This window comes from Erythrolamprus reginae, chromosome 2 (genome assembly GCF_031021105.1).
Source record: "Erythrolamprus reginae isolate rEryReg1 chromosome 2, rEryReg1.hap1, whole genome shotgun sequence".
Lineage (NCBI taxonomy): Eukaryota > Metazoa > Chordata > Lepidosauria > Squamata > Dipsadidae > Erythrolamprus > Erythrolamprus reginae.
The window spans coordinates 183,042,957-183,058,168 of record NC_091951.1 but is presented as its reverse complement, the minus strand read 5'-3'; the positions used below and the strand labels follow the sequence as shown (position 1 = coordinate 183,058,168).

Here is a 15,212-nt window from a genome sequence, read left to right as displayed (position 1 = left end):
TACAGTCCAACTATCTCTGTCTCTGGGGACAGCAAAGAGAGAGAAAAGCCACTAAGTCGGCTTTCATGCCTAAGGCAGAACTAGAATTCAAAGTCTCCTGATTTCTAGGACCTTTACCACTAAACCCAAAATGGAGGTTTTCTTTCCATTTCCCAAGACATTCTTCTCTGGATAAGTTTTGGGGTTATGCAGTAGTGGGCTCGAACTTAAACAGTGGGGAACACAATTCTGGTAGTGGCAATGTAGTGGGTAGCCTAACTCAGGTGGCGATGCTGGGTGTGCACGCGCCACCAACGCTTCCCCGGACCTATGCCTCCCCTGCCCCACTGCGAGCGCTGCCTTCCCCCGCCGCAAGCCCTTCCTTCTCCTGCCGCAAGTGCTGCCTTCCCCTGCTGCGAATGCTGCCTTCACCCCGCGTGAGTCCTTCACTTGCCTCTCGCGCAGTCTCCTTCCACCGCCCACACTGCCAATGTTCGCCCCAAGAGCGAGAGGCGAGTGAGGCGAACAGCGGCAAGTGGGTGGTGGCAGGGCAAATGGCAGAAAATGCAGAAATGAAAGAACCCAGAAATTTTGCTCGCATGTGAGAGAGAGAGAGGGTGGAAAGCGGGAGCACACTCCCAGCCAGTTCCGGTAGGGCTGGGAATGGTAGCCCCCTCCTGGAGTTATGGCAAAGAAGTCAGTTAAACACTCAAAAGAAGTATAGGGTGGGATGGGACAGAGCACTAAAATCCTAGGTTTATTTATTTATTTATTCTTTGTCCAATATACAATACATATGAAAGAGAATAGACATTAATATATATAAAGATAGAAAGTAAGAAAGAAGAGAAGTAGAAGGAAAGGGGAGAAAATATATGATATATGAGATAAGGAAAGACAATTGGACAGGAGACAATAGGCACATCAGTGCACTTATATACGCCCCTTACTGGCCTCTTAGGAACCTGGAGAGGTCAATCATGGAGAGTCTTAGGGAGAAATGTTGGGGGTTGGGGGCTGACACCACTGAGTCCGGCAATGAGTTCTACGCTTCGACAACTCAATTGTTAAAGTCATATTTTTTACAGTCAAGTTTGGAGCGGTTAATATTAAGTTTGAATCTATTGCGTGCTCTTGTGTTGTTGCTGTTGAAGCTGAAGTAGTCGTTGACCGGTAGGACGTTGCAGCATATGATCTTGTGGGCAATACTTAAATCGTGTTTTAGGCGCCACAGTTCTAAGCTTTCAAGATCCAGGATAGTTAGTCTGTTTTCGTAAGGTATTCTGTTTCGAGTGGAGGAGTGAAGGGCTCTTCTGGTGAAATATCTTTGGACGTTTTCGAGAGTGTTGATGTCTGAGATGTGGTGTGGGTTCCAGACAGATGAGCTGTATTCGAGAATGGGTCTGGCATAGGTTTTGTAGGCTCTAGTCAGTAGTGAGAGATTGCCAGAGCAGAAGCTATGTAGGATCAGGTTAACAACTCTGGAAGCCTTTTTGGCGATATTGTTGCAGTGGGCTTTAGCACTTAGGTCATTTGATATTAGTATTCCAAGGTCTTTTACTGAGGGCGGGTTGGCTGCGAGAATTTGTTTATTCAGTTCATAAATGTGGTTTGGATTCTTTTTGCCGATGTGGAGGGAAGAGCTGGATGCAAAAGAAAAATTACAGCAAGACTAGCATGCGTGACAAGAGGCTTGCTGAATTTTCTTGTTCTGCATAACTATTTAAGGTGCAGTACTTTTGTCTCTTCACCGAGTGCCAACTTTTCACAATTGCGTTGCTTCTTCAGCCTAATGGCACATCACCTGACTATTGCAAATGTAACTGGAAACCTGCCTTCCCATTAACAAGCCAATTTCTTCTTTACCAGGCAGACGTTGACTGTCTGGGGAGCAGTTTAAGGTTACATTCTATTAAATTTTATCTCATGGAAAAGTACTGGTGGAATGCTTAGGGAGCAAGGGTTAACATTAACCTCCCGTACACTTTTGAATCAGAAACCTTGGCTCCTTAATAAATCTCCTTTGCATTCTGCTAGTTGGCTGCAGTACATGGGTGACCTGGTACATGGGTGACAGGGATCGGAAATATCTATTTTCCACCCTGACATGGGGTCTGAATTTTAGCATAAAAGGATTTGGAAAAGGTATGCCAAATTAGCCATCCAGTTGAAAGGCTAATTTTCTTTAGATCAATAATCTCTTTTGGGCAATATACTGTACAAAGAGAAATTAAGATACATACGGTAGATCAGAGGTCTTCAACTTGGCAATTTTTAAGACTTGTGGACTTCAGCTCCCAGAATTCTCCAGCCAGCATGGCAGGGAGTTGAAGTCCATAAGTCTTAAAGTTGCCAAGTTTGGGGACCCCTGCTGTAGATACAAGCAAGCGAGGAGGGGAGGGGAGAGAGAGAGAGAGACTTCTAGTCAGTCTTCACTCCTGATGACTGCCTGTTCCTGCATTTTTCTTGGCAAGGATTTTGAGAAATGGTTCACCATTGTCTGCTGAGAGACAGAGACTGGCCCAAAGTCACCCAGTTGGTTTTATACTTAAGGCAGGACCAAAACTCACAATTTCTGATCTCTAGCCTGATGGTTTAGCCACTGCACCAAACTGGCTCCCTATATAATAATATAGATATCTTCACGTTCAAGTCTGACAATCTTTTCCTAACTGACTGTCTACTGATAATGGAAATTGCAATCTAGGACTTCTGGAGGACAGCTGAGTACAGGAAGCTTATATAAAAGTACAGTATCCTCTAGAGTTGAACAAATCATTTTAAAGGGGTATTTTGGAATACCCATGCATAGTACAAAGCTCTTCTTTTCAACTCATGAAAGCAGCTGTGTCTTTTGTCTGCCTTGTGCAGTTGCTCTGGAAGCCGATCTTGTCTGTTTGTGTTCTGTTGAATGTAGAGTCACACAGCACTTTCTCGTGGTTGTGTGGTCACATGTGTGGGAGATACCGGGAACAGCTCCCCAAAGTATGGCTTTTCAAGTTGCTAAATTGTTCCAACACCTATGTTTGAAAAATCTGCTTTGGTAGGTTTCAAAGCATCTCTTTCCAAAGAATTGTGCTACCCTAATGTCCATGTATTGTGGAACAATGCCTGATCAAAACTGCAGAACTGGCTTGGGGTGCATAAATTGGATGAAAAGGAACATTGCCATTTTCTCCTCTGCTGTCACTCAAGGGTCAGACTTTGCATAGGATACATTTTCAGGCCCGTTCTTCAAATATTTACAATTACTACAGAAAAAGTACCAGAACGTTCACAGCAGTAGGGGACAGCAATGTAATAAAAGGCAATATATGGATATTGGGAAGCGCTTGTATAATTTGAGACATAGAAAGATACTGGTCCCTTCCTCCTTCCTCAAATTGGTATCAGGACTGCAACTGGGATAGATGAACAAAATATCTGATTTGTTAGAAGGTCATTGCTGGATAAGAGGCTGAAAACATCTGTTTACTTAATTTTATGACAGAGCACAGAGAGGTATTTAAGGACATTGTTAGGGATGGGAACTTCATGAACTTGGTGACACTACCCTATTTATGGGCCTTATCCCTTTGTCGCATCAACATAGCTTCAACTTGGAATCGCAGTGGGTTGTGGTAAAAATGTTATAATTTATTCTTGCCTTTTAGTGTAGGAGAAACCATTCATCATTCAAGCCATTGTCTATCCATTGTAGGCTGAATGCCTCTTCCATGTTTCCAACCAATATGGTCCTGAGAGGGGGCCGATTTTGAGATTGTATTGATGTGTGGAAGAAATAGACCATAGTCTGCCATGCTGGTCCAATGCAGGTTGACAGATATGATTGCTGTTAGTCTGGGGTATCCGTCATGGCTTGTTTGCCCTGGGAGACCCTTCTGGACATATACAAGTCCAACAACATAGTCCACTACGTCATTTACCCTTTGCCTCGTCAAGGCCACGATCATAGAAGGAAATAATAATAATAATAATAATAATAATAATAATAATAATAATTATTATTATTATTATTATTATTATTATTAGAACAAATGCTGTCAAAGCCAGAATTGAAAAATCAACAGACAATCCAAAGTGCAGACTCTGTAAAGAAACAGATGAAACAATCGATCACATACTCAGCTGCTACAAAAAGATCGCACAGACTGACTACAAGCATAGACATGATGCTGTGGCACAGATGATCCACTGGAACTTGTGCCGGAACTACCATTTACCAGTGGCAAAGAACTGGTGGGATCATAAGCCCGAAAAAGTGGTCGAAAATGAGCAAGCAAAACTACTGTGGGACTTCCAACTTCAGACTGACCGAATTCTGAAGCATAACAAACCAGACATCCTGATTGTGGAGAAAAAGAAAGTATGGATCATCGACATCGCAATCCCGGGGGACAGCAGAATTGAGGAGAAGCAGCTAGAGAAATTAGTGAAATATGAAGATCTAAAACTCGAGCTGCAATGACTCTGGCATAAGCCAGTGAAAGTGATCCGGGTGGTACTTGGCATGCTGGGCGCAATGCCAAAGGATCTCAGCGGACATTTGAAAACCATCGGAATTGACAAAATCTCCATCTGTCAATTGCAAAAGGCCACTTTACTGGGATCAGCAAACATAATTCGCCGCTACATCACGCAGTCCTAAGTGCTTGGGAAGTGCCCAACTGGTGATGAAATGTGAAATCCAGCATAGTGATCTTGTTTGCTTTGTTGTACTGACATAATAATAATAATAATAATAATAATAATAATAATAATAATAATAACAACAACAACAACAACAACAACAACAACAACAAATGTTTATTTATAATACCCTTTTAACAAAGGGTAGAACAGCAAGCCATATACAACTACCAAAGACAGACTGTAGGCAATACTCATACTTAACTAAAGCGCAATGAATTATTATATCTAGTACCTATAGAGTGTTTTTTTTCCTCAGAATTTGTTAACCAATGATCATCTAAGATAGAAAAAAGAAGAAATTCAGAGCAACAAGATTCCGTCTTCTCTCCTTGGTTCATTCTCTCTCTCTCTCTCTCTTTTCTCCTAGTGCTGTTTTCTTCATCACCTATTTGATCCTTGCCTGCTGCTCTGGACCAAGGTAAAATTACACCACAGGTTTGGACTATTTGTGGTGGGTTAATTCTGTTTGTGGGAAGAAGCTGTGCAGTGTGGATACTCTAACATCACTTGAGTTAGTCTTGTTGGCCAGTCTAAAGAACCATTGGCCACCAAATTTTTATGGATTTGCTTCCTTCTGGGAATTAGAATGTATTGTTATTGGGCTGATTAAAAATGCAACAAATAGGTGAGCATGTTGAGTATAATGGGAAGAACAAGAATATAAACAAGCGATTCCTGAAATTTTATTTGTTTATTTATTAAAAGGTTAGGCCGCCCATCTCCCCTAGAAGGTGATGAGCACCAGTTTTTTAAAAATATGTCAATTTTTCTTTGCACAAGCTCTCTGTGGCTGTTAACTATAAACTCAGTCATGCCTTGGGGGACAGGAGGAGGCTGAATCAAAAACACTCCATTGGTTTATCCCAAATCCTTAGAGTTGAATGTATCCAATGCATAGTTAGTCACCAGCTCTTTTCGAAATTCACCTTGTATCCATTCAAGTGCGAAGAAACACTCTCATCTTTTAAATTGCTAAATCGTTACCTTTTTCCTCTGCAAGTCTAGGATAAATTTCTCAGTTCTACATGGTTCATACTCAGGACTTTGTTCTAATATATACACAGATATACTCTGCGAGAGGGAAAAGGGGATGGAAAAGGAAATATTGTGCAAAACAGCTTCATATAATGAATGCGACTAGCTCAGCTTTTATCTTTCAGTTGCATCAAAAGACAGTTCCTATATTTCAATGCTATAGCATTTAGCATTTACACTTATATACTGCTTCACAGTGCTTTACAGCCCTCTCTAAGCAGTTTACAGAGAGTAAGCTTATTGTCCCCAACAATCTGTGTCCTCATTTTACTGACCTTGGAAGGATGGAAAGCCGAGTCAACCTTGAGCCTACTGAGATTTGATCTGCCAAACTGCTGGCAGCCGGTGATCAGCAGAAGTAGCTTGCAGTACTGCACACTAACCACTGCGTCACCGAGGCTCTTATGTTTTGGCATTTTATGATTGGGGGAAGTTGTCTACTGTATATGTTTACTGTTTATTATATATATATGCTATACATTGGCTTAGAAAGGAAAGGAAAAGTTCTCATTCACCTGATTACTTTGCTTGAACGGACTGATGTATCTCAGTGCTGTAATATTTTGGCTAATATTCGATCCAAATTAGGCTGGCTAGCTATTCAATCAGTTTCAGTTCCTCTTTAATAGCTATCCAGCTCCATCCACATCTATTAGGAGGTGAGAGTTTAATTTTCATGCTATAAAAATATTTCATTCAATAACTCCTGTACTTTTAGGCTTAGCCATCGTTCAAATGGAGCCGGTGCCTTGATATCAGGCTTTTTTGTGTAACCAGGACTCTTGCAAAATTGTATATGCTGTGGCCTGATTGCTTTAATTGCTCTGTTGTTCTTTAATGATCTTATTATGCAAGTTAATGATGTACAGCTTTCTTTGATGATGCACTTTGGATAACCTGGTTCACTTTGGCTCCCTTTCATTTAAATTTACAGGAGGTATTTCCCATGGAACCTGATCCTCTTCAGCATCTTTGTAAGTAGCTTAATTGTCAGTGCTGGGACAATTCTTGGCCCTATGGGACTTTCACAGCACACTTCCCACCTTAATCTGTAAATTCAAAAGGCGAAAGGTTTACCCCACCCCCCTCTATTTCCAACCACAAGTAATTATGGCATGCACTATCCGTGGCACCCATCCAGTAGATCAATAAGGAATATATAGTCAACTCCTGAAGATTCCAGCTCTTCATTGGTGCAGTAAATAAACCAAGCACATCAATCAATTAACAAGAATAATAGGAGTTTCAGCCTATGAACCTGGCTTGCATGTAGCTGCTCAGTCTGAGTTTTCTGTGCAATACTTTCATTATCTTGCACAATTATCTAGTTAGCCACAACTTATGCCTAACATGTCCAGGTCCAGCATGTTTGTCTAAAACCTCACTTATTCTTCCTTATTTTTCTACCACGAGATAAATCCGCAAAATGGTTGGATGGTTAGGGGATATGGTAGACTATAGGATGTGGTCTTTCAGCTCAGTTGTCTCAAATAGGCTTAAAAAAGGATATCTATAAACACCCTTTCTTCTCCTTCATCTCCAGCTTTTGCTTCTGCAGTAATTAAAGATTTTTATTTTTATAGACTCTGTCCATGGGTTACCTGACAGGAATGCTCTCCAGGTAAATGTCCATACTAGGCACCTGAGTAACATGTTAGGTATTTTGTGTGTGTGTGTGATATTATATTTTCCCCTGGCATTCTGCATTTTTCCACAATTAATTTCTGAAAATCTAGCCCTAATATATAATTTGATTTTAATTTCTAGACCATTAGAATAAAATAGAATAGAATAGAATAGAATTTTATTGGCCAAGTGTGATTGGACACACAAGGAATTTGTCTTGGTGCATATGCTCTCAGCGTACATAAAATAAAATATACATTTGTCAAGTATCATGTGGTATGACACTTAATGATTGTCATAGGGGTCAAATAAGCAATGAAGAAGCAATATTAATAAAAATCTTAGAATATAAGCAACAAGTTACAGTCATACAGTCAACATGGGAGGAAATGGGTGATAGGAATGATGAGAAAAACTAGTAGAATAGAAGTGCAGATTTAGTAGAAAGTCTGACAGTGTTGAGGGAATTATTTGTTTAGTAGAATGATGGTGTTCGGGGAAAAAAACTGTTCTTGTGTCTAGTTCCCCAATAGTAGCCCAATTCTATAACCAATACTCAGTTGCCTATAATTAGCCAACTTTTCCCAACAGGATTGAGCATCATTATATTATATCTCCAACATTAGGGAAAGTGATATTTACTTAACCTAGCTGGCATGTAGTTCCTGTGGTTGAGGAATGAGATTATGATACAATATTCTATTTTCAGAACTAAGCGCACCCTCTTCCTCTATTTATCCCCAATACCTTTTCCTGAGTAAGACTCAGTATCCAATGAACTGCAGTTGTTTGGCAGGAAAACAATCTATTAATATGAGTCAATGGGACAGTCAAGCTCAATTTTCTGCTAACATGAACTCGTTTTCTGGTTTACACAGAAGCTAGCAAGATAGGAATAATAACAAAGTCCCAAATACTAATTCTGTACTTATTTATTAAATTCTTAATAAAATCAGTTTGATACTGGTTAGACAAATCTTTAAGATTAAGAGTATTTATTCTTAACTAAAAAGAAAGGGAAAATACTACAGTGGTTATTTTTATTTTTGTTCTCTTAATTTTTCTTAGTATTTGAAATCACACAGAATTGTTTTGTAATTTGAAATTAATTTTATTTTACTTATATTACTGGCAATGTATAATGATTGAAATCTTACAAGATTACAAAACCTCATACTATTTTGATGGAATATATATCCATTTTAAGGTACGATCTTGATAAAGTTTAGCCATGCTGAAAACCTGTGGGTTTTTTAATAGAATAGAGTACTTATGTATTGCCTAAGATCACCCAACCCAGTCTTCAAAATGCCATTGTTAACTTGCAAATTTATTTTCTGTTCTTTTTTTCTATAGCAATGAAACCCATATTTTTCTGAGAATTCTGTCTTGTCTGTTTGATAATGTACCTGTGCAGATGGGCAAAATAAAATAGCTAATGAACAAAACATCTACACTGTGTATATTCTGCACTGTAGTACAATGTTTATAGCTTCACTATGCACATCGGGAAAGTTTTTAATGAGTGGAGAAGAAGTGTTAGCAGAAGGACTGTTCCAAAATTTTACTCCTCTGAAATGCCATCGTTTCAGGGAACTAAGACCAGGCTGATAGGATGCAACTGCTGTATAGTAGCTCTAATTCTGCCCAGAAACGAACAGATTGAAGTGGGGAGAGGAGGAAGATGCTAGAAAAAAAACCTTTTTCAGTCTGTCTCTGGTTTGAGTTTTGTATAATCCTCCCTTTTATCTGCTGTAACAATCCCATGTAGGGTGACATGATGGATTTCCATTGTTCTGTATTCATCAAACACCAACCAATGGCATGAGCAGAGCAAATGTGAGGAGCCGATAAACAAAGCTGTCACTCAAGCAACCCAGATAACTGAACAAGGGTGATAACCACTATGCTTCCCCTACGTATTCAGGAAGCTTTTGCAAAAGAATACAAAAGTAAATTGAGAGACTCAAATACTGAGCATATTTTTTTCTAGGAGCAGGTTCTATTAAAGTCTAAGGCTAAGAACTTTGGATAGAATATACTGGTGGAACCGTAGGAAAATATTTTTTAAATTAAAATTTAAATATGTTTTAAAAATTGGGATTTACACTGTTATAATTGTTAAAGGGAATTTGTTACATTGTTAAAAGGGATTTGTTACAAAAGGATACACTCTTGGTGCATATATGATTGCAGAAAAATTGTTTTGGAATGTTTAAAGGTGCTGATAGAAGACAATATTTGTAAGTTAGGGTTTAACTGTTGAGTCCTTGGGACTCTCTAAGCTTGGTGGCTTTCTTGCAGATGTTTCATTACCAATAGGAAACTTCATCATGATGTTAATTAGTTTGGTAAACGAAATCTCCAGAAGAAAACCACCAAGCTCAAAGAGCATCAAGGACCCTACTGTATAAAAGTACTTCACATTTATTATGCAAACAATATGATAGGTCATTTTATTATGCCTGGTGGACTTGTAAAAAAGCCAGATAGTTCTGGATTTAAATACATATAACGAGACAAAGGATGTTCAGAATCGACATTCAGCTGAAACCAGATTATTATTATTTTTTGCTGGGATTAATTAGAAAAAAAAGTCCCACAGATAGTTTTCTATGACCCTGAAGATGGAAATTGGCCATTTGATGAACAAATTGATCCATAGACAAATGTATACATTTTAGGCAGACTTTCTTAAGGTGTGTCTGATGTAGACTGCTTGACTCTTCTCAACGATGTCCTGTCATTACTCCTTTTGCAGCTACTACAACACCACATCCGTCCTCCTCTGCCTGGGGATTACAGCTTTGGTTTGCCTTTCCGTCACCATATTCAGCTTCCAGACCAAGGTGCATAAATGCATTTATACCATAGTTCCCTGATTTTACCTCTTATGTAAGCAGAGAATTTTTTTCTTTGTTCAAAGTTATCAGGCAAACATTTTGTGATCAAGTTATTTTCTAGAGCCATGTTTCTCGACCTTAACAACTTCAAAATGTGTTGAAGATTCTGGGAGTTGAAATCCACTCGTTTTAAAGTTGCTGAGGTTTAGAAACACTGCTTTAGAACTTAACATACATTACTAAGCAAATTTATAATGCTCCTCCTGTCAGGCAGTTAATGGATACCTCGAAAAACAACTTTTCCACTGATTTAGACTTGCCCCCTCCCACTATTCAAATTTGATAATTGGTTCAAGAATTGCCAGTTGGGAAGTAATGGTTCCCCCCCCCCACTGGGAATGAAGTTATTTGGCAACTTTTTAGATGGAGGGGAGAAAATGCTATTTATTTGTTTGTTTGTTTGTTTAATTATTTATTTATGTGTTTGTTTATGTGTTTGTTTAATTGATTGAATTATATGCCACCCCTCTCTGAGAACTTTAATACCTTTTCAAACAATATAATGAGTTTAAACAACCCCTCCCCCCCCCCAAAAATATCATCACTCATTCAGCAGGACTTTACCAGGCAGGAATAGCAGGAAAACCAAAATACAATAGAATAATTTGAAAGAGTCTTTTGCCCTTTGCACATTGCGGAAGAGCTGAGTTCATGCTGTGTTGACAGCTACTCTTGATCTGATCTGATCCAATCAGTATTGACGGCTGATTTGGAGTTTATAGATAACATAAAAGGGAATGTACAATCTACATTAAGTTCAGAGAACAAGTAGTAATGGCTATAAAAAGTAGTGCTATGTTTCATATGGGTGCAAAATGAAGTAGCAAATCTTTGGAAATGTTTTAATCCATTTATGGGAGCCCTGTCAATTTTGTGATTTGAGGAGTCATTGGATATCAACTTCATTGGTGCTCTAAGGTGGCAGATTCAATGCACCTGGTAAATATTAACTTGGGAAAGGTAGATGTGGATATTACTTAGGCCAGGGATCCCCAACTCCCCGGTTTGTGATGTGCCAAAAACCAGACAAGCGCAAACAAATGAAGCCACATCCCTGGGATTCAGGCAGCACATGAAACCACGTTCCCTCCGGTCTGTGGAAAGACTTCTCTCCATGGACTCAGTCCCTGATGACCAAAAGGATTAGGCTATCCAGGAGCTAAGGGACTTTCAAGTTAATCCATGCATTTTACACTAATGTCCTCTTGTTTTCTCCCACAGTATGACTTTACATCTTGCCAGGGGGTGCTATTTGTGATGCTGATGGTGCTGCTGTTTAGTGGGATCATACTGGCTATTACGCTTCCTTTCCATTATGTAAGTTTCCTATTTTTGCCTACCAAGTTCATATATGCATCAGTGATGGGTTTCAACTTACTTCGCTGCCTGTTCGCTTCCTACTGCGCCTCGTAGCCACGCTTGCTGAAAGAATAAAATTTTAAAAACAAAATGGCGACACATACACAGTGCCAGCAACTCAGCTTCTGCACATGTGCAGAATAATTTCTTATTAACACCCCCCCCCCAAAAAAAGGATGGTGACATTGACAGACTGGCACTGATCGATCCGGGTTGGTGACAGTATCGTGACATCACCAGCGGGTTGCTACCAGTTCGGGCGAACCAGGAGGGACCCACCCCTGATATTCACCCTACCAAGTGTTATTTTGCCATGCCTGGTAGCAGAAGAGATGCAGAACTATCTTTCTATGCTCAGTTATGCAATTTAGTTAGAAGCAAAAAATACTCACTATTTGACTTATAGCAGTTCACTTACTGACCATTCGAAATCACAATGGCACTTGAAAAAAGGGATTTGTGATCATTTTTCACACTTATGACCATTTCAGCATCCTCATGGTCACCTGAATAAAACTCAGATGCTTGGCACATGACTCATATTTATGACTGTTGTGGTGTCGTGGGGGCATGTGATCACCTTTTGCGACCTCCTGACAAGCAAATTCAATGGGAAACTGGATTCACTTAACGACAGTGTTACTAATGTTAACAACTGCAGTGATTCACTTAACAAATGTGCCAAGAAACGTCATAAAATGGGGCCAAACTCACTTAACAAATTTCTCATTACATTTCGGCCTCAGTTGTGATCTTACATTGAGGACTACCTGTATCTTAATTTTTTTTTCTGCACATCAGTTTTCCATATCTGTAACACCTTCACTAATCAAATACAGAAAGATCCTTTGAAAGGAAATATGGTTCAAGCATGTGAACCTCACTAGTTGTTTGGAAGGGAAATCATTTCCTTTCTCCTTTGTCACTGGACTCTTTAGGTTTGATTTATTTTTCTCCTCTGTTTTTTAAAAATGTTTGCTTCTATCCAGTGAAGGGCTACCAAATATTTTACTACCACACTTTGGGCGTGGCTTATGCAGGACGCCCTGCATTTTCTTTCAACATCTTTCAGTGCAAATTGGGTGCTTTGGGGTGGAGCTACATTTTCACTGCCCCACTGCATTTCCCCCACTCCTGGCCCACCCTGCTTCCATCACAACTGCCACTGGCATAACTAGTGTAAGGCAGAAGGCCTTGGGACAGATTGTCAGCCACAAGGAGAAGTGTCACTTATCATATGGAGGCGGTAAACAATTTTGGAATATCTTGTTTAAGGGAGGAAAGTAAAGATGAGTTAAAAACCAAACCCTATCAGGCATCTTCTGCTGATCTTTTGTTCCACTGTTTGTAGAATCTGTTCTGGAGGCTGCTAGTTGCCTGGTAGCTTATTGGCATGTTCTCACTGTCTTTTTTAAAAATGCTTTATTTATTCTTTTTTTATTTTATTTTTAAAATCATCACAATAATTTTACACAGATCTATAATCCGATCTCTGTTTTATTTATTGTTTTATACATTGTATCAATTCTATAGTATGTTTTATCATTTATATTTACATAGCTCCGTTTTTCATATGTTCTGTCACATTATATCACATTGCTTTAATTTTATCCGGGCGAACCTCGATTCCGATTGGATAGCAGTGTCGGCTGACAACAAGTCAGTCAAAGTGATTGGGGCCTGTCCTTGTCCATCTGTCTGGGAGGAGTTTGACTTAGTGACACCTGATGAAGTGGACAAGGCCATTGGAGCTATGAGTTCCGCCACCTGTTTACTGGATCTGTGTCCCTCTTGGTTGGTTTCGGCCAGCCGAGAGGTGACACAGAGCTGGGTCCAGGAGATTGTCAGCGCTTCTTTGGAAAGGGGGTCCTTCCTGGCTCTCTACAAGGAGGCACTTGTGCGCCCCCTCCTCAAGAAGTCTTCCCTGGACCCAGCCGTGCTTAACAACTACCATCCAGTCTCCAACCTTCCTTTTATGGGGAAGATTGTCGAGTAGGTGGTGGCGCTCCAGCTCCAGTGGTCCTTGGAAGAAGCCGATTATCTAGGCCCTCAACAGTCAGGATTCAGGCCCAGCTACAGCATGGGAACTGCTTTGGTCGCGCTGATGGATGATCTCTGGTGGGCCCGGGACAGGGGCTTGTCCTCTGTTCTGGTGATTCTTGACCTTTCAGCAGCTTTTGATAGCACAGCAGCTTGACCATGGTATCCTTCTGCGCCGGCTGGAGGGGTTGGGAGTGGGAGGCACTGTTCTTCAATGGTTCTCCTCCTATCTCTCTAGTCAGTTGCAGTCAGTGTTAGTGGGGGGTCAGAGGTCAACCTCTAGGTCTCTCCCTTGTGGGGTGCCTCAGGGGTCAGTCCTCTCCCCCCTGCTAATATCTATATGAAACCGCTGGTTGATATCATCCAAGGACATGAGGTGAGGTATCATCAGTATGCTGATGATACCCGGTTATACATCTCCACCCCATGTCCAGTCAGCAAAGCAGTGGAAGTGGTGTGCTGGTGCCTGGAGGCAGTTGGGGTCTGGATGGGTGTCAACAAGCTCAAACTCAACCCTGACAAGACGAAGTGGCTCTGGGTTTTGCCTCCCAAGGACAATTCCATCTGTCCATCCATTATCATGGGGGGGGGATTATTGCCCTCATCGGAGAAGGTCCTCAACTTGCATCCTTCTCGATCCCCAGCTAACATTGGAACATCATCTTTCAGCTGTGGAACATCATCTTTCGGCTCTTTAGACAGGGAGTCTACCCAAATTTTTACTACCACACTGTGGTCATGGCTTATGCAGGATGCCCTGCATTTTCTTTCAACATCTTTCAATGCAAATTGGGTGCTCTAGGTGGACCTCCATTTTTGTCCCCCCTCCATCTGAGCAATAGCCCACCCCTGGTTCTCACTGAGTAACAGAATAATAGAATAACAGAGTTGGAAGGGACTTTGGAGGTCTTCTAGTCCAGTCCCCTGCTCAAGGAAACAGAAAACTCTACCATTTCAGACAAATAATTGCCCAATCTCCAGTGTTGGAGCCCCTGCAGCTTCGGGAGGCAAGCCGTCCCACTGATTAAATGTTCTAACTGTAATTTCCTCCCAAGTCTTATCTCAGTTTGTTTTGCCATAACAATTACCTGTGTTTCAGGCCTTGTTATCACTTTGGCAGCCGCAGGAGGGGTTTTGGTTTTTTGGGTGGGTTTTTTTTGGCACTGGGTTGCATTTAGTTTTGAGTCACTCATGGGACAAATATTTAATTGTGAGAGGGAAAAAACGGGTAGAATGGAGACAGGTTGGTATCGCTCCAACAACAGAGTTTTCATTCTACTATTTGTTATCACGAGAGGCTTCTAGATATTGAGAAGTATTGATGGGGGGGGAAAGGTGTGTGTGTGTGTGTGTGTGTGTGTGTGTGTACGTAATAAGGTCCCCTTGATAAGCATAGCTGGCCTACGTAATAAGGTCCCCTTGATAAGCATACTTTGTTTGCTTGCTTTTTTGGCTGGGCTGGGCTTCCCATTAGCTTTGTTGGCTGGGATCATTTGTCATCACTAATTGTTTCCTACTGGAAACCACGTTGTACTTCCATTCACATTCTTCTGTCGTTATCATTCTGCAGTAGCAGAA

General features: G+C 40.6%; 1 protein-coding gene across 1 annotated transcript in view; it reads left to right on the top strand.

The window, feature by feature from the left end:
- FAIM2 (Fas apoptotic inhibitory molecule 2) overlaps positions 1-15,212 on the top strand; it is a 53,223-nt gene that overhangs the window by 26,892 nt on the left and 11,119 nt on the right. Inside the window, exons 6-10 of the mRNA XM_070736030.1 lie at positions 5,039-5,089; positions 6,641-6,680; positions 7,290-7,327; positions 10,094-10,181; positions 11,457-11,552. Coding sequence (XP_070592131.1) covers positions 5,039-5,089; positions 6,641-6,680; positions 7,290-7,327; positions 10,094-10,181; positions 11,457-11,552 — 313 coding nt within the window. The remainder of the gene's footprint in view (positions 1-5,038; positions 5,090-6,640; positions 6,681-7,289; positions 7,328-10,093; positions 10,182-11,456; positions 11,553-15,212) is intronic.